General features: G+C 35.3%; 1 protein-coding gene across 1 annotated transcript in view; it reads left to right on the forward strand.

The window, feature by feature from the left end:
• The first annotated feature begins 16,924 nt into the window (after nucleotides 1-16,924).
• LOC139973134 (ficolin-1-A-like) overlaps nucleotides 16,925-25,101 on the forward strand; it is a 51,276-nt gene continuing 43,099 nt past the window's right edge. The window contains exons 1-5 of the mRNA XM_071979575.1: nucleotides 16,925-17,319; nucleotides 17,586-17,807; nucleotides 17,993-18,022; nucleotides 23,076-23,269; nucleotides 24,416-24,481. Coding sequence (XP_071835676.1) covers nucleotides 23,179-23,269; nucleotides 24,416-24,481 — 157 coding nt within the window. The 5' untranslated portion in view covers nucleotides 16,925-17,319; nucleotides 17,586-17,807; nucleotides 17,993-18,022; nucleotides 23,076-23,178. The remainder of the gene's footprint in view (nucleotides 17,320-17,585; nucleotides 17,808-17,992; nucleotides 18,023-23,075; nucleotides 23,270-24,415; nucleotides 24,482-25,101) is intronic.

Raw genomic sequence — 25,101 nt, forward strand, 5'->3', positions numbered from 1 at the left:
ACTGCCTATTGTGTTACATAATTATATTTCACAACTGCTAGCACAATGGACACTATGTGTTGTAATGATAAATGCATGTGGCGCGTACCGAGCGACATTCGATATTTTTTGAAATGATAACTTACTGTGGGTCACTGTCCAAAAAAGACGAAGATGGGACGAAGAAAAAAGAAAATAAAAAAACCCAAATCCCCTCCACACACACCTCACCCACATCCCCACGTCCCCAATGACTATAAACTAAGTTACAAATCATATTCTGAATTATTGCATATTTCATAGAGACGAACGTCACGACTTGCGTAATGGTCACTCGTTGAATCACAGCAACTATCGTACCATGCAGATATATGCGTGCCAAAATGCACCTTCCATGTATCATGATCGTTGTTTGTTCTTTGCTATAATAATCTTACTGTTTAAACTTTACCCCTTAACCCGCACTATTCAGAATTGTTCTCCTTGAATGTAGCATACATTATAGTGTTAGAAGCAGAATTATGATAACATGAACTAACATGCTCAGTTGCAGTCACACTTTCCCTTTGCAAAGAACTAGGACCCTGAAGTTGTTCGAAAAGTCGTTTAGCATTTAGAAATGTCGAATTAACATCATCACTATCTGTGGAGTGAACATCATTGATTCCCCTACGAGCTGTCGTGTCCCTTTCAATATGTTCTTCCCCTTCTTTATTTAGAAAAACTGTCCTCTTTTTTCGACATTTAAGAGTGTCTGTTTCATAGTTGAGTTTATCTTGCGTTAGGCAATCTGTCACACCTGGTATTTGATGCGCTCTACATACCTCAATATCAACGACAGCGTAAGGCTCTATGAGTTCATGGAAGTATGTTGAACTATTTTCGCAGTTCTCGTCTTCTTCAATATTTTGAATTTCATCAACCTCTTCATGATCCTGAGAAGATGGAGAACTAGATGATTTCAATATTTCTTTTACTGATTGGTCAAAGAATTGACATGAAGCTCCTCTACATGTCTTGTATGTCGCCACAGCAGGTTCAACTTCAAGATTGCTATCTTCAATTGCAATATAAGTGGAAGGTTGATCCATATCGACAGGAGCAGATATTTTGAAGGATCCTACGTGATAAGAATGTCTAACACAGCATCTATTCCTTTCCATTGTAATTCCATCTTCATTATCTACATTAGAGGCGTCACAGTTATTTATTCCGCTACTTGTGCGTGACAAATACGAATCCAGTGGACACTCCCGTGCTCGTCGCCACCATCGTGTTATGCTCCTTAAAACAGTTGGGCGGCATCTGTGAATAATAATATGAAAAAAACATGAAACAAGACAAGAACAATAAAGAACCCTCAAACTAAAACAGTATATTCATCTTTGAATACTCCCTCGTCTTTCACTTCCTATATCCATCGGGCCAATATTTAACCTGCACTAACACAATGACAGTTAAAATTAACGTCGTGATTCTTCTTAACAATTTCTAGATTTGCAGCATAGACATTGGTAATACAGGAATAAGGTTCAAGACAGGGATTATTCAGATGATCGGCTGTTTTGGTAGAACCTGGTCTAAATCCTCCCTATATTCACAGTCATTTTTGGTCAGTGTTTCATTCTGTAATTTTCCCAATGTTGCTCTTTGCTTTTATAAAAGAAAATACTGCATAATGATTATGCAGCTTCCTAGAGTTATCCAGTCCCCAAACTATGGCGTCGAGCTCATGCGTATGACAAACGTTTGACATAGACCATTCTATACTTACTTGGAAATGAAATAGACTGAGCCGATAACCGACATGCAACCGAGGATAAATGACGTAGAAGATATCAGGAAATAAAATCCACCGTAACCGCTTTCTGTAAATTAAAATGATTCATCAGATCGATAGGAAATGTCATACAATTGGGTAACCACTGCGGAATGGGATGTGTGGAAACAGACGCGCTTGGTTAAATTAATGACATCTGAACTTGTTTTAAACAAATGGGAAAATCATGTGGTAATAACGAAACAGTGAGATGGGTGTAAAGAATGAAGTTGAGCATCCCGCGCTTGACCATACTTTTATTTTTTACAAGTTTAACTCCCTCCTGGTTTTCTAATATTAAAATTGTGATGTTCATGTATACATTATCTTTGTTCTCTCCTGCGACTACTCTTAATTATTTAGTGGAATACATACATACATATATATATATATATATATATATATATATATATTTATATATATATATATATATATATATATATATATATATATATATATATATATATATATATATATATATATATATATATATATATATATATATATATATATATATATATATATATATTGTTTCTTGTTATCACTTCAAGGACTTGAATAAATGTCTTTCAAACTCAACGAGCTGTTTCACATATTTCATGTAACATTTATTTAACAATAAGAAAAGTGATTTATTTAAAAACAAGTTGCAATATACAAGAAGGTAAATATTGTTTACCAACAGTGGCAGCAAAACTGGGTACAGATGAACATCAAGTGTGAACATAAGTAAGTAAGTAAGTAAGTAAGTAAGTAAGTAAGTAAGTAAGTAAGTAAGTAAGTAAGTAAGTAAGTAAGTAAGTAAGTAAGTAAGTAAGTACAACTTGATTGCTCCAAATAAGGAAATTAGTGTCTCGCACATAAAAGTTCAAAACAGTACAAAAATATATGAGCATAGGAAAATATATCAGGATATATACAGATGGAGATTAAAGAATGAGAATGATAAACAGTAAGACAAGGACAAGATAAAAGAGTATTGCAACAGCCTAGCAACGTAAGTTGACATCGAAAAGTTTGATTGCACGGGGAGTGAACGAGTTACGATAGCGATTAGTTCTCGTGTACGGCTGTTTCAGTCTGCCACTGCCTCTGTTAATTACATTGTCATTAAGATAACAGTGAAGGGGGTGGCAACAGTCATTCCAAACTGAATCTAGCTTTGTTTGAAGCAGTGACTGGTACACCGAGTCGACTGTATGCTGTTGACCTCCAATGACTCCCCCAGCTTTTCTAATTATGTGATCGATACAGTCCTTCTCGACTTTAGTGACATTCCCATCCCAACATATAAGACAGTATCTCCAAACTCGGCAAATAATAGAATTATAAAACATTTGCATTATATCGGTACGTACGTTGAATTTTGACAACTTTCTGAGGCAATATAACCTGGTATTTAACTTATTTACCAGGGCATCCACGTGACCATCCCACGTTAAGCTATTGTTGAGGTGAATACCCAGATACTTGTAGGAGTGAACCCTTTCAACTTCTTTACCCTTGATCATGACTGGAGGAGGTTCAACAGCATTACGGCGGAAGTCGATGATCATTTCCTTCGTTTTAGAAATATTCAATTGCAAGAAGTTACTGTCATAATAGTCAACGAATGACTGCAGCTGGCAGAGATATGCCCCATCATCATTACCACGAATGAGTCCAGCCATGGCTGTGTCATCGGCAAACTTGATGATGGGACATATCTTCTCCTTGGATCTGCAGTCAGACGTGTACAAGGTGAAAAGAAACGGAGCTAGAACTATGCCTTGCGGCGCTCCGGTGTTGGAGGTAATAATGTTAGATCGACAAGTGGGACCGAGTTTGACAAATTGGGTGCGATTTGTGAGATACTTGACAATCCAGTGAATAAACCCATGTGGGATGCCCATGTTGATAAGCTTTGTAGCAAGATTGTGAGGCTGAATAGTGTTGAATGCAGATGAGAAGTCAAAGAACAACACGCGTGCAGAATTGCCATGGTGCTCTAAGTGTGAATACAGGCATTAAAGAAGTAGCAGTATGGCATCTTCACAACTACGGCTAGCCTTGTAAGCAAACTGTAAAGGATCTAAAAATGGAGCAACTATAGGATTAAAACGATTTAAGAATAAACGCTCGCATACCTTCATTGGCACTGCAGTTAACGCTATAGGGCGAAGGTCGTTCATACAAGAGATGACAGAACATTTTGGCACTGGAATAATACTGGATTGCTTCCACAGATGGGGCACCTCCCCAGTTTTGAAGGACAAATTGTAAATTACAGTAAAAATGTGAGCCAGCTCTATTGCACAATGCTTCAAAAACCTTAGGTTGGACATTATCGGGTTCAGCAGCCTTAGATGGGTTTAACCTGGAGAACTGCCGGCGAACGCCCCCCTCGGACACCACTACGTCACAAGTATAATTTGGCAATAAGGTTTGAAGCTTACTATATTCATCTGTAAAATCTTGCTGGTCAAAACGGTTATAAAAGTGATTCAAATCATTGGCATAGTCAGGGCTCATTTCTGGTATGTGGCGAGAACTAGAGTTATTACTGTAGCCACTCATAAGGCGAATACCCTTCCAGACACGTTTCATGTTATTGTCTGTGAACAGTTTCTCTATCTTGTCCCGGTAAGCGGCTCTCTCCTGGGCGATCACTCTTTTAAGCTCCTTTTGTACCTCCCTCAGTGCGCCCGAGTCACCCCCTCTTGAATAGGCCCTTCTTCTTGTTGATGATATTCTTCACCTTCTTTGTGATCCACGGTTTGTTATTTGGGAAAACTTTGACTTCCTTCTTAGGGATGGTATTGTCAACACAGAAAGATATGTAATCGCTTATTGTACGTGTCAGTTCATCCAGGTCAGCGCTGGCCTCCACAAACATATCCCAGTCTGTACTGTCCAACTCAGCCCGCAGATGATCAACAGCGTCATTGTTCCATTGTTGTACATGGATTACGCGGGGATTCTCCCTCTTCACAATGGGTCGATATCTGGGCATCAGATTAACCAGATTATGGTCTGCTCTACCGAGTTTGGGAAGTTGGACGGACAGATAAGCGTTTTTAACATTTTTATAGAGCAAGTCCAGGGTTGCAGCTTCGCGGGTGGCACACTTGACTTGTTGATAATAATGCACACTGCTTCGTCTGAGATTACAATGGTTAAAATCACCGTTGATTATAGTGAGAGCATCCGGCGCGGAGGTTTCAAATTTATAATAATGTCAATGAGTTCCATTGCCGCTGATTTGGCAACATTGCGATGTGGAACATAGACAGTGTGAATAATAAGGTGTGAAAACTTCCGTGGCAAGTAATAAGGGCGACATGTGACAGTTAAAATCTCGATATTGGGGGAATATGAGTGACGTTTACTATGGGCATTATTCGGGTGGCACCACTTCTGATTCACGTGTACGCACACCCCACCCCCTTTTCCTTTCCCGGATTGAGTTGTTTGATCCCCTCTTAATAGTGTGAATCCTTTTATCGAGGCATGGGAGTCAGTATGGTGTTCGGTAAGCCAGGTCTCGGTGAATGATAGTATACTTGCATTCCGAAATTCCTGCAGAAATTTGCAGTTAGCGGAGATCTCATCAATTTTATTAGTTTTTGATTGTACGTTACCCATTATGATAGATGGTAGGTAGGGTTTGTGCTTCAATCGCCTGTTCCTCTTCCTCACACCTCCTGCCTTGCCCCGTTTCCGTTTTCGAATTTCCTTGGGAATGCCATTGTCAATGAACATACGTTGCAACTCACTATGTATGGGCTGGCTGCGTAGTGCGTAGAACTCGGCTGTAGAATATCTCTTGTCGGCGGTCTACTGAAAATCACTGATTTCTCCAAAACAAAGAGATAATGTCCCAAGAAATACGACCAATATGGTCATCCAGACGATTGGCTTCATCTTGTATGTATGAAAGTAGACGATTATACAAAACGAACATTAAAATGGACGAAAAACTGGAGAGAACTAGTGCGAGTGTGTCGCCACTAGAGCAGCGCCACATAATAGCAAATACGTATAATAATGTACGAATACAATTAAAATGTCCCACTACACTTTTTACCACAACGTTGAAGAGGGGAGGTCAAAGGTCATCCAAATCCTATGAAATGTTGAACTGAAAGTGAAATAGTAAGAACAAGTTGAACTTACTCCTCTTAGCAGCCTCTTGTTTCCAAATTGCAATTCTTCCACTGCCTCCGCATTTTTCGGCTCCCGAACAAAATACACCATTTTCAAAGCAAGACGTCTTGTGCACATCTTTAGAAGGGAGTACGTCTTCGCACAAGCATTCGTTCCCTCCAATAAGACCGTTGAATGTGTGTGACATACATTTACGTTGACATAACTCTAAAGTTAAATCCGGAAATTTACCACCGAAACGGAATATTTTTGAACTATCATTTGAAGAATGTTGAAAGCAGCCCTGGTATTGATCGTCTTAATATGTAAATGAATATGAAATATGCAAACACGTAAATTGGATAATCGGATATTCATTTAATGAAGTAATACATGTTGATCAATGAAATCGAATCTGAAATACAGACTCAATGACGATCGCACAAGAAATTGTTACGACATTACTTAATGAATTACTACACGATGTTCCTCCAAAAGTTGAACTGAGGTACAAACTCAATAACGGACTCCAGAAAGACAACCTTATAACATCTTATAATGAAGAACTGCATGTTGTTTATTTATATACAATTTGTAAAAACAGACACAATAACGACCTCACAAGGGATCGTTACGTCATCGTTTATGGAGTTCTACAAGGTGTTCTTTCATTGTGTCATATGGAGTACTAACTCGGAAACGCACTCCAGAAGACATCGTTATGACATATTGTAGTGGAGTACTAACTACTGTTCGTTGATGCAGAATATAGAGATACAGATGCCCTAACGACCTCACAAGTAATCATTACGTCATCGTTTAATTGAGTACTACACGATGTTCTTTCATTATGTAATCGAAATACTAACTCAGAAATGGACACCAGAAGACATCGTTATGACATATTGAAATTGAGTATTACATACTGTTCGTTGATGCAGAATCTAGAAATACAGATGCCCTTACGACCTCAAAAGTAATCATTACGTCATCGTTTAAATGAGTACTACACGATGTTTTTTCATTATGTAATCTAAAGTACTAACTCAGAAATGGAATTTAAACAATGTCTAGCTTTGATGTGATGTGGGGAATAATAAAATCGAAACTAATTGACATTATTAACATGTGAAAGTATATGCTGCCTAAAATCCAAACTGTAACATTGCCGTGGTAACTAAGCGAGCTATACAATGAGCAAAGTTAGTGTATATTTTATTAGGCTTGAACCATTAATTTAATAACTTGTTTAATTTCTGTTAATGTTACTTTATTGCATGGTGTTTGCTTTTTTTTGGTATTTAAATGATTGATAAGTTGGTGTAAGATGGTTGCCAAGACAAATGAAGATACAATGAGAAACATTAACTCACGTGATATTATTGTCCAAAGTTAGGCTATTATATCGTTTTATGACGTATAATTTATCGTATTAGCGATATAGAAAAATAACAGAATATAACAAAACTCGTTGCATATGGGCAGTGTCAATAGTTTCTCTTCTGAACTGATTTGGTAACTTAAATGGAGGTGAATCATTTACTTGTCATGAGCATATAAACATTTTTGGTTTGGAGGTAAACAAACCCTCTCTTTAAAATGTTGACAACGGTCGCTGTCTATATATCCTACCTTGATACACGGCCAGAGCCTGTTCTCCGCCACATTTCACAGCTCCCGCACAGAATGTATTGCATTCTCTGTCAGAAACATTTGTGAGTTTCTCATATAGGCCATCATCCCCGTATCTGCAGTGGCAATATGTTCCATTTTCCAGGCCGAAGTGTGTATAACTCCCAACGGCACAAAACCGAGAGCAATTTCAATGGCTTAAATCACTTTGAAAGAGCCGTATTTCAAAGTTTTTGTCAAAGTTACAAAAAAAGCATCCTAGGTAGTCTTTGTCTGTTTGAGAAAAATAAAAATGATCTTGACGGATTGGGTGAAGAGATTAACGAAAAAAATATAACGAAATCGAAAAGAAAAAAACTGATTTACTGTGGTCACGAAATGGGTCAGCCAACATTTCTCAAACAGTTAACAGTCTTGGGTATTTTAATTGATTTAAACTTTTATTTTAAGTTGAAAATGTACACGTCCGTTCTGCTTTTCTTTCATTCATCAACCACAACCTATGCTTATACTGAAATTTTTAGGTTCATCCCGGTTATAACTTTGGCATTAGACCTACGTCTATTGGTGGAGAGGCACCTATTTTACGTATACGTAAGAGAAGCTTGTAGATTACACTTCACGTCAGGTGGCAATCCGATAGACGGGAAAACCGTCTTGATTTTGCCTGGTTCCACCCTACCCACTCACACAACAGAACATTGTTGATAGTCTCCTAATAGTTTAAACAATAAGTAACAGTTGCCTTGCATAACTCTTGCAAAAAAAAAAAAGCTTAGGCAAATGCCCTCTTCTATGTTCTAAATGATCTTCAGGACAAGAAGCATCTCCGTTAATGTTAAGCATGATTATATCTTTATTTAAACTTTTGCCCTGTTTACGCATTGATGAAACACTAAATAGTAGAAGGTATACCGTCTTGGAATTCTCTTCGTCTAGAAATTATAGCAATTTAAATTTTCCTTATTCTAACATAATTAAATATAATGATGTTGAAAAGAAAAGCATTGTTAATTTCAAAGGAATTCGCCTCGTGACCTACTTTATAGGTTTTATTGAAGTTTCATTATGTAACACAAAACGAATTCAGATTTTCTCAGACAACGAAAGTGAGCTCACCTGCAAAACACAGTATTGTTTTACACAAAATCACAATTATAAAAACTTCAGTGCTTGAGAAAGTCATCGTCTCATGGATCCATGTAATCCTGTGTAAAGATAATGATTGCAATTCGACCATAACATGGTACAGAAGAACTGTCTCATATCAATCATGAATAGTTACTCGTACATTGTGCCTCATGCCGGATTTGCTACGAACCAACCTTCAAAGTTGTCTTCGTTGATTAAGAACATGACTTATATGAGAATATGCCTTTATCGACTGCACGCTAACCTATACCGAAACCAAAAGCATCGATATGCTTCATTAGTATTCTGTATAAAGGTATATTTCAAGAGAATATTAAGATATATCGGTTATAAAGAAATCGAAACATGCTTACATGCATTCAGTGATTTAGAAATATATGCTACATTTATTAAAATGAATAACTGTGTATTCTATGCAATTCTTATAGCAAGGCCTGCATTGACAAACCGAATAGAAAGTATTACCTGATATAACACTCGCATGCCTTACACTTCATACTGTTTTAGTTTGCTATAGTAATTGACACTGATATCGTAGTCCTGCGATTTTTTTTTAGCATATTCGCCTCTCAAGCTTTCCAGTATATGTGCACCCGATTATTATAGCCTTATCGGTTAAACTCGGTTTGAAGGTGTATCAGTTAAAAGGCGAGAAACCGTTAATCAGTTAAAACTGAATGTGTGTAACAATTTCTTAACATGTGTTATTTCCTACCGAGAAAGAATTAAAAACAGAATGCCGAAACACACGAAGCGGCGCATAACGATTGATATGTGTTAACGTCTTACCAAGACATGATTTGATTGAGTCGTGGCAATTTGGTAGTCGAGTTCAGAGTGTGATTGTGTACGTTAGTGTTCATCCGCACGATTTTTGCGATGAGGATAAAATTAAACGATGGAAACTCGCTAGTTCAGTGTGGGATTTTGTATTGATATGTTGAGATTCTGATGAACCTACCAGGTAGTTACCCAATCGAGGACGTTGCTACAAGTCGCTTCTGTGGTTTTCTACTGTCCTGGTCAATACGAAATGATAGGACAATAGCAGTCCTGTAAAGTGATTCGACTTATTAGATTCTACATATTCATGTCATGGTTTTCTTTTACCTGTCCGCGACATTTTAATATCGTGTTACAGTTGAAAGAATCCGAAAAACATGTTTTTGAGTAAATAAAGACATGTGATATGTATTCATATTTGAACAATAGCGTGTACAGGCAGTCCACAAGTAGCAGAGTTTTTTTTTGTGGTTTGGAGGGGTAAAGCTTCAAAACACGCATTGAAAGGCACGGGGACGGTGCGTGTGGGGGGGGGGGGGCAGTCGGTGTCCGAAGTCCTCGGAAACTGAATTTCGTTGTTTTCTGCTTTATTGGTTACTGAACTCATTTTCAGAAATATGCTGTTTTTATTGAACACCGTTTCCTTTTTATATTAAAACATGGGATATTAAAATAGCTTAATGTGAATATTGCCCTCATTTTTATTTGAAGTTTAGCTGAGATTGGCATTTGCCCACTGCAAGGGAGAAAATAAATCACAATAAGCATAAAAACATTTATTTGAAGGAACTACAGAGTGAAGTAAACCGGCTCATCACTCATCACTGAATGTTGATTGCATCAACATTCAGTGACAACGTCCGTGCGTATTAATTTTATCCTCGCCACGGAGGTTAGTGGACGTAAAGTTTGTTATCAAGAAAATGATTACTGTCATACATATTGAAATCCCTAAACTGTCTCACGAAACAATTTCAACTTGATAATTTGTTATGCCATTTTATCATATCATATCATACCTAAGTTTCCCATAAAATATCAAAAACAGTAGTTTTACTATTGTTATCTTCTGTCGTTGCTTATTTCCAGATCTTTAGGTTGTAAATTGATATGGTATCATTATTTTCGATTTCTCATTGTGATTACGTCTTTCGCAAGAGGATAGTTCCATGGGGTCAAGTTCAAATACGGATTTACCATATTGTTATATAGTAACTTCAAAGTTGTATCAATACCGTTCTATACTGAGTTCAATATATCGCGGGCGACTCATCAAAGTTAATTTACTCCATTACTACCATTGATAGCGGTAAGAAAATGTATAGATTAGATAAGGACCTTGCCACATTACAATATTTTGTGTCAGGTAGCTATTTCGACAGGTTAAATCCTACGATACTCCAGGAATTGGATCAATAAATAGTCCATGATGCCCATGTAGGCAGATGCTTTCAAAATTTACATTCCTAATACACCTGTTTGTATTTATCATTGAAATTGCGGCATCTGGAATATTAGCTCAATCTGTCAATGTTCGTTGCATTTTTAATTTTAACAATTTTTCTTTGCGTAGAATTAGTACTTTTCTCTGTAGATAACTGTTTTCCAGAAAATGAGGAAAGACGAAAGCCTTGTTAACATTAATTGAAATCTGTTCACAGATGCATTCACAAATTATCGCTAAGTTTAAACCAGAAATGCAAATGTGCACGGTGCTAGTGTAAATAGTCGTGCGTTTGTGGTATCTGAGACTAGAAGGTTGCGGTCTTTAGATATCATGGTTCCTAAAGTTTCCACGATTTTCTGTATGTCACTGAAATCAAAGGACCTCTCAATTGTATGTTTTACAGTCAAGGCTTTTATATAGTGAATTGTTCAATATATCATTATTTATGCACCGGCTAATAAGTTGATATGCATTTGTGGGTTTCCTTCATTTTTTTTAAGATTAAGGGTTTATAATAGTGATGCTTTGAAATGATACGAGTTTGATTTTATTTCCCACTTTCACATTATTCCAAACAACACCAAACATTAAAAAGGGGGAAAAGAGAATCTTCCAGCATTTGTGAAAGACAGAATATCTTGCTAAAAAACATAAATATATCAATTAATGAACTCGTTCATCCAGACCTTCTCATTTGATGTACATCATTATCATGCATGTCAATCACCCTTGACCTTATCCAGGAAGAACCCCCCCCCCGCACAAAGCGCAGTGATTGTTCGAAATTAACATCAAATATATATCAACTGGTTCAGGCATTCCCATAGGTCATCATTATTATAATCCACAGGGATAACCCTTGAGCTTCGCGAGGCTTGTGATGATGTGATGTGACGTGATTGCTTGTGATGATGTAATGTGATTGGTCGAGAGAAATAGCCTTGTACTTCAACCAATCTAACGTTTTCATTGTAAAATAGTAAAGAAGGCGAAATAGCCAGGTTTGAATCATCTTTCCCTATTATATATATATTTCATATGGTTGCAGATAACTTCATATGCCCTTTGACCTCCTATTCCTGATAGTTGGTTCTTCTTCTCACGTGAAGCACTTAAGTACAACATATGAGATATACCAATGGTTTCATTATTGAAATATCTTGTTAAAATCAAAGCGTTACAGACAAGTACGGGTATACGCAGATTAACAGCATACCGTCATGACTTTTTGCCTTCTTCTTTTTTACGATACAAATCGAAACCAAACATTCAGATCTTCATCATTTAAAGTTTAAAAAGAAAACTATTTGCAGTGTTCAGCTCTTGTTAAATGAAAATAAACTAATTTATGATATCTCCCCACGTTCTTCTAGTCGTAATGTTGAGGGAATTGATGTATTCATTGATAACAGTGCAATACCTCTTGTCGGTTCATCGCGCTATAAATGTCTCTGTGTTTATCTTGAGTTCCAACGGAAGTGGTAGCATCATTTCGACACTCATATTTGGACAACATTTGACAGTGCTGTTGTTAGATATATTGGTGATAGGTGAAAACATCCATGATCAAAGAAAATATACATGTTAAATCTTCAAAAAAGTTTGTATCCTGATTTTATTTTTAAATTTAATGTGTTATTATATCACACTCCCTGAACTAGAACCAACGTTTATGTGACTTCCCGTTTGTCATGAAAACACTGTTAGTTTTAAACAGAGGGCAACGAACGTTGATTTGCTTGTTGCAGACAATAATAGCATCGAACGAAAACAATGGATAATCATAACAATGTCAGTAACATATTGAAAGAAAATTAAAGAAAGGGGTCGATAAGTTAATTTCATACTAATAATAAAGTAGCTACTGTATATTGCTATGAACTGTCACGTATCGAAACCGATGTTGTACATTAAACCGACATACTTTATTATTATTAGTATTATTATTATATAGTATTATATTATATTATTATTAGTAAACTTTGAATCTTCTGCAATTCAGGTACAGGAAGAAGGAAAATAAAAACAGTAAGAAAGAGAGTAAAAAATAAACAGTGGTATAGTCGAGTGAATAAAACGGCGTCATTGAAAGCAATGAAGCCTGTCGTTTGGGAGGTTGTGGGTTCGATCCTAGGCATGCCCAATTAAGGTGGTTGATTGTTTTTATCCAGGAGAAGTTCCCATCTGAACTGGCCTTAAAATTTGTAAACAATTTAATAGTCACCAAAGACTGTAAATCGAAAGTGTAAGTAATAACCCATTTATGGATTAGGCATACGTGACAGCCTAGCGTTTTAAGTAACTGCCTTCCATGCCGATATATACACTAGCTTCAATATTATATACTTAACGTTTTAACCAATCGAAATCAGTTATAACACTCAACTCCAATTCATATTCTCAATAACGGTAGCAGTGGAAAAAACTCCTCGTACATTTCGTGTTTAGATACCATATAACCCTAACCCATACGCATCAAGTGAGTCATCTTCCTGTGAAGGTCCCGTCTCCTTTCCTACCGTGACATTGCTGGTCTCTTGTAAGGAATAATCTATTGATTCACAAAGAGTTATTTGATATGAATCAACAACATACTCCACGTCGTTCATTTCATCCGGGTTCTCAGATAAATATGAATGGCGTACATCTATATTTGGTCTCCTTTCATTATCATATTTAATTGTCGGTTTGGGTCGAATCTACGTAGATCTGGTGGCAAAATGTAAGATAAATGAAGATAAATTAATTTTAGAGAAAGAAAAAAAAAAACACCAAGTCTTCATGACCTTACGGCATGCAGAGGTGCGTGAAATGGTGTACCCAATGTAGAGATATAAGACTATTTGGTCATTTGAAGGATCAGAAAGTTGAACACGCGAATTGCCATCAGTATCGACATAGTCTGTCTGGTGTAGACACTCTTTTCCTATATAAACTACTAAAATTATACTTATTCGATGTTTTCCTTGATGTAGGATTCTTCGGTCACATTAACAGTTTTTTGAAAACCTCACAGACGCAAGGAAGCTCGTTCGGAGTTGCATGATTTCCTCAGGCTAAACTCGTGCCGCATGTTTACGCAAACAGATGACAAGAGCCGTCATGCTTCCTCCTATAACGATCTGCAGGGAATGAGTATCAGCATTCCTATTAATTACTCTATTTCATTGTTGAAAGCTTAACCCTTGCTCTTACTCTATATATTATGTTAGTGTGGCTTTGCGTCATGCAGTATAGATAGAGGAACGGTGATGGGTCCGATCACTCACTCTTGAACCGGGGCTCTTGAAAGCTTAGCATTACGCCATTGATATATTATTATTGTTAAAACTAGCTTTTTTTATGATATAGTACAATATCAACATTTACCTGCACAATACAATTCCGGCAATCCCACCAATTAACACCCCTACAACAAACAGGATCGCTGTGATGAAATACACGGTGGAAGTCACGACAGCAGGATATGTGCAAATGAACAAAAAACTTTCACAAGCTAAATAAAACTAAATAAAACGAGTAGTGCATTTCCTACACACACATGTATATACCATAACCCACACATACACGCACACACATGTATGTATATATATATATATATAGATATCTATATACATATATATAGATATATATATATACATATATATATATACATATATATATATATATATATATGTATATATATGTATATATGTATAGAAAGTGACCCCATATGAACTCTGACTCCTGATGGTATAGACGTATTCTTTGAAAACGTACGTGTATGATCTTAATTTAATTTATAACAACCGATTCACACAGAGATAACGGTAACTATTGTAAATCTTAAAGTTGTGTACCATTGTTAAAGCTGTATAGTGTTGATAAATCTGATAAATCGGTAGCATGTTCAATTAAGTTTAAAGTAAGAAATGAGGATATGTGTAATCCCAACAAATGCATCAAACTGGATTACAAGTGTAGCTGTATCCTCTGAGTGTATCGGGTGTTTAAAAACGAAAAAGATAAAGTACCATTCAAAGCTCTGAATTGGAAGAAATTCAATTCAATTCAATTCATAAGACTTTATTTCAATCTCTCGCATTAAAGTATGCAATTATGACAATAGACGTGGGTAAATGTACAAGAGAACAAGAGATTGAGGAGTGCCAACAAGAAGCTCTGCAGAGCTTGTTTACGTTGACACCCCTTTACATATAAAATATAGAAAGAAAGCTTAAGTATACAGAGAAAACAGAACAAAGATGGCAAAGAAAGGAAATACAAAATCAATGATAGTTTGATATAAGATACTCTTTAAGACGTTTTTTGAAGGTGTTCAGAGTTTTACAACCAGTAATAGTAGTAGGGAGGGAATTCCAAAGTTATACGCCGACATAACGAATACCAAGTTGTGCAGACCTAAGTCTAAAGTAAGGAACAGTCAATTGATTTGGCGCACGGTTGGGATAAGGATCGTTACGTAACTGAAAATAGTTGCGAAAAGTCGACGGAGCATTATCATGTAACCAATTGAAAATAAAAATACCAACATTGTAACGATTTATATCATAGATACTAAGGGCGTTAAGAGTAGTAAACAGGGGTGCTGCATGCTGGAGGTAATCCGCATTACAAATGTATATATTGAAATATATTTTGAAATATTAATATATATATATATATGAAATATATTTAATTCTGTCTTACTTTAACTTTTTATTAGCAACAACGTTAGTAATATGGTGTAGCAATGAGAACTGATATTGAAGAAGAATATTACTTTATTCGCTGTTGCTGTAGTCTGACTGGGTCTGCACAGTACTTGGCACATACGCAAATACGGTCAATTACGTAGATAAGTCGGTAATATAGTGGACGGTAAAATCGTTGTGTTGGATTAGAGAGGGGCAGAAATGTATCAGGGTGGGATAACGTCAGATTTCTGAGACGGTGACAATTAACATCTGAAGAACCACCTAATTAAAGAGTCATCATGTGCAGCAGTTTAACTTACTTCGTGTGTTGGTCCAACTTGGTAACTAAACGCACATTTGACAGTTTTCTCATGGAGTTCATAGATCCTTCGAGGTCACGCTAGGTCTGAAACGTTGTAAATATGATTACGTAACTGCAAAATAATCCTTGTATGAACTCCAGACATGGTGTATAGATCCTCACGAGTTAGTATTAGAATACTAGTGTATACGTTCTGCCGTGAACTCTAAAGTTATAACTTGATATTAATAGGTGAAAATCCGAAAAAAAATTGTAACTTAGAGAATGCCCTCTCATAACGTTCACTTGGTTTAGTAGTGTAAATGTAATACGTAGATTGGAGTCAATCTGAATCTTCTAACTTCTATCTATCACCTTCACATCAAACACCAATAAATATGTTTAACCATAATAATTATTCGTGCAATTTAAAGTGTGCAACATTGCAAGTTACAATACCAACGAAAACAAAACACAGGCTAGTATATGTAACTCGTACGTACTTTAATAGATGCTTAGTATTTGTATTTGCTTACTAAGATCGTTAATATGAATACCAGAATTCCGAGCTATTTAATAGAAATGCAATAAAACCAGGATTATTCGAACTTTGAACTGTTAGGCAACGAATCCGAAATACTCGTAACTCTCTGCAGAAGAGCGTGGCGTGATTTGAACTGTGTCATACGGTAAACGTTGTAGTGTGATAGAGATGTAGTGATATAGTGATCAGCCCCGAACGAGTGTAGTCAACAATCTAACACTGGGAGCGTATAGTCTGCATGGTTTGTACAAGGATTCGTTTATAGATTTCCGTATACATTGGATGGTTTGGTATAGAATTGAATGATCTTAGCACTAGCCATACGCTATTGATTAGGTACTATCACCATACATAAAGCATGTTGTATTCTTATTGTATTCAATTTACGCTCTTTTCATTGTTTTTTATTTAATTTGTTGATTTCATTAGTAACATCAATGTCATAATACAGTACGCCATATTCTCAAATCTAGGCATAGTTGACCTCAAATGACTTACGAGAAAACAGCAATATCTGCCAGTGTATATTTGTTTGTGTATCCTCACCTTATCCTGAATAACGAAGTACGCGAAAATCCTTTTAATAATCCAATGGAATGCATAGTATATAGGAAGCTGATTTAAGTTCCTTTGAAAACAAACTGAGGAGAGAGTCTCAGTTTGGTTGATTGAATCTTTAGTCACGTTAAACTAGCATTGACTGTCTTTGTATAGTTTTGATCAATGCTACTGTCATTCAATGGAAGAAGGAACGAAGGTAAACTAAAGATATTCCAGAAAAACTGAGCTTTTTACATACAAACGATTACACAAGGTCACCATGGAGAAAGAAAAGTTGAGGGATGACCATCGAAAGTCCACGTAAGTATGCATTCAAATTGGTGCATCTCGCGTCAGTATGGACAACGGTGGATGTGGACACAGGCGTACACATGCCCCACCATTCCCCGTTTAATAATGCTCCAAATTTGTCTCAAAGACAATGGTGAGCTGTTTAATCCAATGGTAAGCTCTGGCTTACCATTGGATTAAACATGTACCTTTAGTACAGACGACATACTTCAATTTTTTAGATGAACGACGAGATAATTATGACGTCAGCAATAAGTTTGTTTTTCATTTTCTAGCGAAGATGTTCACAAGTTGTCATTGCACAGTCGTCAACAAACCAAGAGTATCACAGCACTTCAAGAAGATCGACGAAACGTTACACGTGACCAACATCGCTTGATTAAACTCGTTCGAGGCGCTCTTCAAGACAAACAGAACATGACTTCATGTGTATCCAACACCGAAGAGTCCAAAAGTAATATCAGACTGAAGCAAAAGCTGAAAGCGAAGACAAATCGGTTTGTCTACAAACCTGATCATAATTTCCATATTCAAATTTTAGTAACTTATTGAAATACCTATATGGTTTTATCTGTTTTGTGACTTTAACAGTTGAACAAAAAATATTTTCATTTCTAGTAACATCGGCTAATATGACTTTGAATCAGCAAAGTGACTTTTTGAGTGTTTTTTTTTTCTGTAGTCTCTAGGTTCTATTCTATGGCATTATAAGGTAAGACTCTTGTTTCTCGATCACTAACAAAAAACCTGATTCAGCTCCATGCATACATGGTGGATATATATATATATATATATATATATATATATATATATATATATATATACATACATATATATATATATATATATAAATATATATATATATATAAATTGTATATATATATATATATATATATATATATATATATATATATATACACATTATTATTATTATTGATTCCTTTTTTGCATGTGAGCCGTAGATAATGCTTATACAATAAAGTCATGTAAAGTAGGAGATGATAAAAACTGGAATGATCATTACAAAAACACTCACTTGGCAGCTCCTCTATATGGGCAAACAGGACGTTATTATGAGGATCGAAAATATAAAAGGATATAAATCGTACGTTGCTAGGAGGAACCGGGATTTGTCAACACTGTCAATAAAGAAGATGTGACATAAAGAAACCTGTTCATATTATTAATTACTCTTCAACAGCCTGGTGCGTATTCAAGTTGATAAGCTATAAACTGTATATGGCCTTAGAGTACTAAGTGAGCGATTTGCATCTAAATTGTCTATAATAGTAATAAGTTGCAATAAACAATGCAATATCACTGTCTGTCTATCTATCCGTTCTGTGACGTAGGTAGATTGTAAGAGTGTGTTTTGGTGTGGGTGTGAGTTTTATGGTGGCAGGGGGTTGGGAGAGAAGACCGTTACGTTTTTTTTTTGGGGGGGGGGAGGAGGGGGTAAAGGGGATGCTTCCTCAGAAGAAAGCTATTTTTTTGTATTCGATCTATCAAGAGCGACATGACTCTGATGACGTCAGCTAATGTTCATTACACTTCGTTCATTGATTAATAACATTAATGTACAACATAAGTTATAGCATTGTATCTTTCTGTTTGCGCAGACAATAATGTACGTGAGTACCTTAGACCATGAGAGTATTAACATGACGTGTTAATACTTCTATGCTAAGATTAAACATATGTAATCAGTCACATTGATTTGTTGTGTAAGTGATATTATTACAAACACTGGCTTTCGTATAATGGTAAGCACGGCTCAAACGTATCTTTATAGATTAGTTTCATTGATAAAATAGTTCGAGATGAATCTTTGCAGCTTTTGTTACTCATTCATTTACCATCATCAATCATATCAATCTCATCAACATATTGTTTTAAACGTCTATCCATCAATCCAGCCAACCAGCCAGCCAGCCAGACATCCACCCATCAATTTTTATATTTACTAATTTTAAGAAGCCCTTAACGTTTAAAATGTCCTAAACGGTTAACACTTAGCAATAATATTTCCAAACTGAAAGTTAAAAACTATATCAGTACAAGGCACTATTTTATATCATGTGATATATGTCGTGTAAAGAAACCTTTCAATCAGATACTTAACCGACGTCAGCTTCGCCTTTGCAGATATTGATAGTTTGATTTCCTTATTGTTAATCTTTTTTTTCATTTTTTTTTGCATGTGATCTACTCATAACGAATATATATATATATATATATATATATATATATTTATATATATATATATTTATATATATATATATATACATATATATATATATCTATACATATATGTTTATATATATATATATATATATATGTGTGTGTATACATAAATATATTATAAATATATATATGTATATATATATATATATAAGGTAAGCAAAGAGATTTGTTGGCAAGTGACGAATAAATGACATTTTACATGGTTACGATTCGTTAAAATGAAGGTATATACATTGCCAAACTGTCAGCTATACATTGAATAGTAAGGTTTACTTATTGCGGTCTCCTGAAAGGACATAGAGACATAGAGACATAGAGATTGGTATTGGCTATTTAGTACGTACAGTTTACAAGTCATTAGTGCATTTGTATGGAGCATGCTAGCTCAGTGTTGTTTCCATGTTTAATCCATCCGTATTATCGTCGTTTATATCAAATGTGACTTACTTAGTCACTCATATTACTAAATGACAATTTTAATCGCGAATTCACTATTCACTGACTTGCAAGAGGTTGTGCAAGACTCGGAATCGTACATTCACCATTCGAGAAAACACAAGTCCAAGAATGGTCAATATATTATTCAATTGAATTTCCCTTATTTGAATGAATACTTACTTGACTGTAGACCATTACCTTAACCTGACAATAATGTCACTAATAGGGAATTTGAAACCATTGTTTATGATATACCAGAGTGATCGAGCAACCGCCAAGGCAGTCAGAGTAACAGTCCTTTCCGCGGGGAGAGGGGGAGGGGTGACCGAAGGGGAACGCAGTCGGGGACATCAAATTGTATCAAACTATTAGACCTTATGAAAGCAGACATGGATCTTTTCTCCAAGCTGACAATCTATATCTTTATTCTTTGTTTCTTCCTCTTTTGCTTTAATATGAACAAATTATAAAGGATAACCTTAATTAGATATGATCACAATCGTTCTTTTTAATACAGCGCTGCTTTATTCATTGAAAGTTGGAGATGGCAACTATTCATCCGGATTGTGTACAGTCGTCTTTTCTTATATATTTTAATAATCTTTTGGCCAAAAAATCTATGTTTTGTATTAATTGAAACTATAAGTCGATTCCCTTATTGTTAATTCATTGTTAGCATATGAGCCGTACAAAATGCATATAAAATAAAGCCATGAAAAGTAGGAGATGATAAAAACTGGAATGAATATTATGAATCAACAAAAACTCGACAGTTTCTTAGTGAAGTTCAAAAAAGACGCTATTATAAAAAGCAAAATAGAAGATAAATGACAAAGAAATAAATCTAAGGTTGCTAAGAGAAACCAAGTTTTGTCAACACTGTGAATGAAGGAGAAATCAATACAAGAAACCTGTTCATAATATTAACCAATATTCAACCGACTGTTGCGTATTTAAGAATATGGGCAAATATAACGCCATTATGAAAAACAAAATGAAAAGAAAAGATTAATAAAGAGGAAAGTAATGTATTGTGCTATTTCTATGATGAACCATGTTCTGTTATCACTATGAAAAGAGCAAATGAAATAGAAACGAAGCCGTTCATACTCATTATTATTAATTCGGTTGATTAATCATTGACCTGATTATACCGTAAGGCATAGACAATATTAACTTAACCTATATGCTTCACGTGGCTTTAGATTGCGAAATCTTAAATTACGCCTACATCCAAAGTGACTTATTGTAGTAAGGTACATGTCTGTATTAACTCCTATTTGTGTAAAGCTACACCGTCCTACACATCAAGACGTACCTCACTGACACCAACATGGAAAGTCCTATGTGTGTATGGCATTCCGAAAATTGTTTGCAAAGAGTCCATTGTCAATATGCCTATTTGGCTCTGTTTTCATGGCCAAAACATGAACATGCATGATTATATTTCCCGACTTTTACATGTTGATTAAACACATACTATTCATCACCGACTATTTCAGATGTAGTAAGTAACCTCCATAGAAAGTTAACGGTAAGTTATAGCATTGTACCTTTCTGTTTGCACAGAAATTAATATACCTGAGTATTTACTAAGACTTTTAGAGTATTACCATGACGTGGTAATAATTCTATGGTAAGATTATACCTATGTAGTCAGTCACATTTATTTAATGTATAATTGATATTATTACAAACAGTAGCTTTCGTGTAATGATAGGCTCGACTCAAATTTATATTTACAGACTCAGTTTCATTGATAAAATAGTTCAAGATGAATCTTTGTAGCTTTATATACTTATTCATTTACACACACCCATCATATTAATCTCATCAACATAGTGTTTTAAAATGTAACTCCGTCCGTCCGGTACAAATAGTAAATTTTCTTTACAACCAACGAATAATAGAAGACAGATTCTCCCTTAGCTTCATCGTATCTCATTGACACATGTTTCATTATATTTCGCAGAATACATTATCGTTCAACATCACACTTTATTTTACCGTAGCGAAATTATTTGTCACAATATGTTTGACAAGATACTCAAATGTCGTATTCTTTCTGGTGCGAGACGAAATACATTTGCATGAGCCCAAGTACTGAAACAATCAAGCATCACAATTTTTGACATTTCTGCCACAGAATGGACTCAGAAGGATCTCTATATAGGAAAAAGCTTCTGGTTGAATTATATGGAATAATTGTTCATACACGGTTCACAATTCGAAGCAATAATGTTTATATTTCAGTACAGATGTCATTAAGCACTATTTTAATGTTATCTAGTGATAAACGTCGTGTAAAGAAATCGACAAAGTTACGACTGGATAGTTTTCTAACGTCAGTCTTGCCTTTGTAGCTATTATTAGTTTGATTTCCTTATCGTTTAATTCATCGTTTGCATGTGATCCATTCATAGCGCATATAAAATAAAGTCAATTAAAGTCGGTGATGATAAAAAAATGGAATGGATATTACAAAAAAACACACACAATTGACAGTTCCTCTATATGGGCAAACAGGACGCCATTATGAACTGTACGTTGCTAGGAGGACCGGGATTTGTCAACACTGTGAAAAAAAAAAGATATGAAATAAAAGAAACCTGTACATAATATTATTTAATATTCAATAGGCTGGTGTATTTGATTTATACTGAATATTAAAAAATATTGCCAAATGTATGATTTAAACCTATATTGTGAATATCAATTACTCTTCAAGAGACTGGTGCGTATACAAATTGATATACTATATACTGAATATGGATTTACATGGATTGTGATTTAAACCTACATCGTCCAACAGTGTCATCCATCCGTCCCTCTGTCCGTCCAGCCAACCAGCCAACCAGCCAACCAGCCAGCCAGCCAGATAGCTAACCAGCCAGCATGCCCAGTAAGCCAGTCAGCGAGTCAGCCAATCACCCAGACATTTTTTACTGGCTCCTCCCATTTGATTAAATGACTTACATATTAGCCTACCACGATTCGTTAAACTTCCCTGTGGTGTATGGAGTAAAATATATTAAATGCCCAACCTTTAGTGGATTGATGAATAACCATGAATCTCTTAATAGATCGACAACATATGGCAATTGCCAAAAATCGACATAGTACATCAGAACAGGTACCGAACATTTGCAATCAGACTCTGTTCAAATCTCAGAACAACCGAAAAACATGGCTGAAAAACATGGAACAGAAAATAGCTTATGTTTTCAACATCTCCTTATTTTCATGGCATGTTTTGGTACATCTTTAGCAGCCGGCAGTGAGTATTCTTTACCTTTACATATTTTGTCCGTTCCGTATCATATATTCTGACGAACTGAAATAAAGTTTACATGCATACAGTCAGTAGCTTGAAACCTAATTCATTTTTTCATCATTATATTTAATTGACTTACCCGTTGTTTTTGAATAACAAAATATCACATAAGAGTCCAAGTTCTAACCAAATTTACAAGTTTTGCAGCGAATTTCAAATTATTTATAAATACTGAAATAAAGTGAAAATTCATGCAACTTGTAAATTAACAACCACCATTTTGCGTTGATTTACTCATTTGTTCAAATAAAATCAATTTTCGAAGTGTGGAGCAGATTCATGGTCCCATGTCATTAACAACATAGTTAAATAAAATCGCAGAACGTAATTTAGCCCTCACTAGGTGTATTCAGAGATTAGTAAATTTAAATGTACTCCATGTATTCCACAAGTATTATTTTCATATTCGGTCTCTTCTTTAGTTTACAGTAAGAACCTGATTTTAGGTTAGAATGGAAACCAGAAACAACCTGACGTAATTGTAGTATAGTCAACTTCCATTTTCAAATAATACAGTTTTTTATTCTGTCAGCAGTGATGTGACGTTGTGTATATAGTGTAATTGGGTGATTGCTATACTCTGTTTCAACTTGGTGTGTCTATGGTTTCACAAATTTACTGTATAACTTTCAGTTATATTTATAATCAGAAATTTGGATGAGTATATCAAGTTATGAAAACAGTTAACGTGTAGACGGTTACCTATGTATCAACTTATGTAATAAATAATTACGAATACAAACGTACTTCTGTGTATATTAAAGAAAGGAAGAAATCAAAGACTCAGCTCTTTGACTGCATATGCTATAAAAAAAAATCAATAAAAGTAAACCTATAAAACAGACCTGGAACAACTTTAATTCAGGAAATGAGTTATAAACAGATGTAACTTCACTTTATACAATTGAATTCAACATTCTGCAAAAAAAAAAACTATTATGCTGAAAGGCACTCTGATCCTCTTGAAATGGTAATCTACCCTTCCGCGCTCACCCCATCCCTCTTGAAACGCAGAGATGCTCCCGTGACAAGCATGTAATCATTATTAAAGTCCAATATGCCGTTTCGTTTTCGTCATTTCGCTTTTAGGATTGTGTAAATTTGCGGAGAAGTTTCCTGGTGTAGGAGGAAGTTGTTACAAAGAATCAACAGATGGTAAGGCTTTCATTTTCTAGTTCAACTAGATCTTTCCAATTTAAGTAATATTAAACAAGATCAAATTATCCCGTTAATGCCTTTCCCGCTATATTTTAGGTCAAGATACTAACAAGAAAACTTTATATCAAGCTTATATATTCATATTGGCATATATGTATATATATATATATAAATATATATATGTATATATATATATATATATATATGTATATATATATATATATATATATATATATATATATATATATATATATTTCTGTTTTTATTTATTTGTTACTTAGTGCAAGATTCATCGAATAAACATAGCGTAATAATTATCAACACTAATTCTGTGCAAGTTCTTTGGTCACTCGTTCCATCCATTTCCGGGAGTCATCATCAGGGGCAGACTGGCCCATGACCTACTGTCATTAGCGCCAGCATGGCAAAAGCAACACCCAAGTTACTAAAATGTCAGTTAGTTAGCGAATCCAAGAAGATTGTAAAACAATTTCCCCGATAGAAATAACATAGTGACTTTAGTCAATGATTAAACTGGTGCCAGGGAAATCACTGATTATTGCTTGTACTTAGGATGAGGTGTCTCATTACAACTCTGTATTATGCCCACTCGACCA

The sequence above is a fragment of the Apostichopus japonicus genome, chromosome 9 (genome assembly GCF_037975245.1).
Source record: "Apostichopus japonicus isolate 1M-3 chromosome 9, ASM3797524v1, whole genome shotgun sequence".
In the NCBI taxonomy this organism is placed as follows: domain Eukaryota; kingdom Metazoa; phylum Echinodermata; class Holothuroidea; order Aspidochirotida; family Stichopodidae; genus Apostichopus; species Apostichopus japonicus.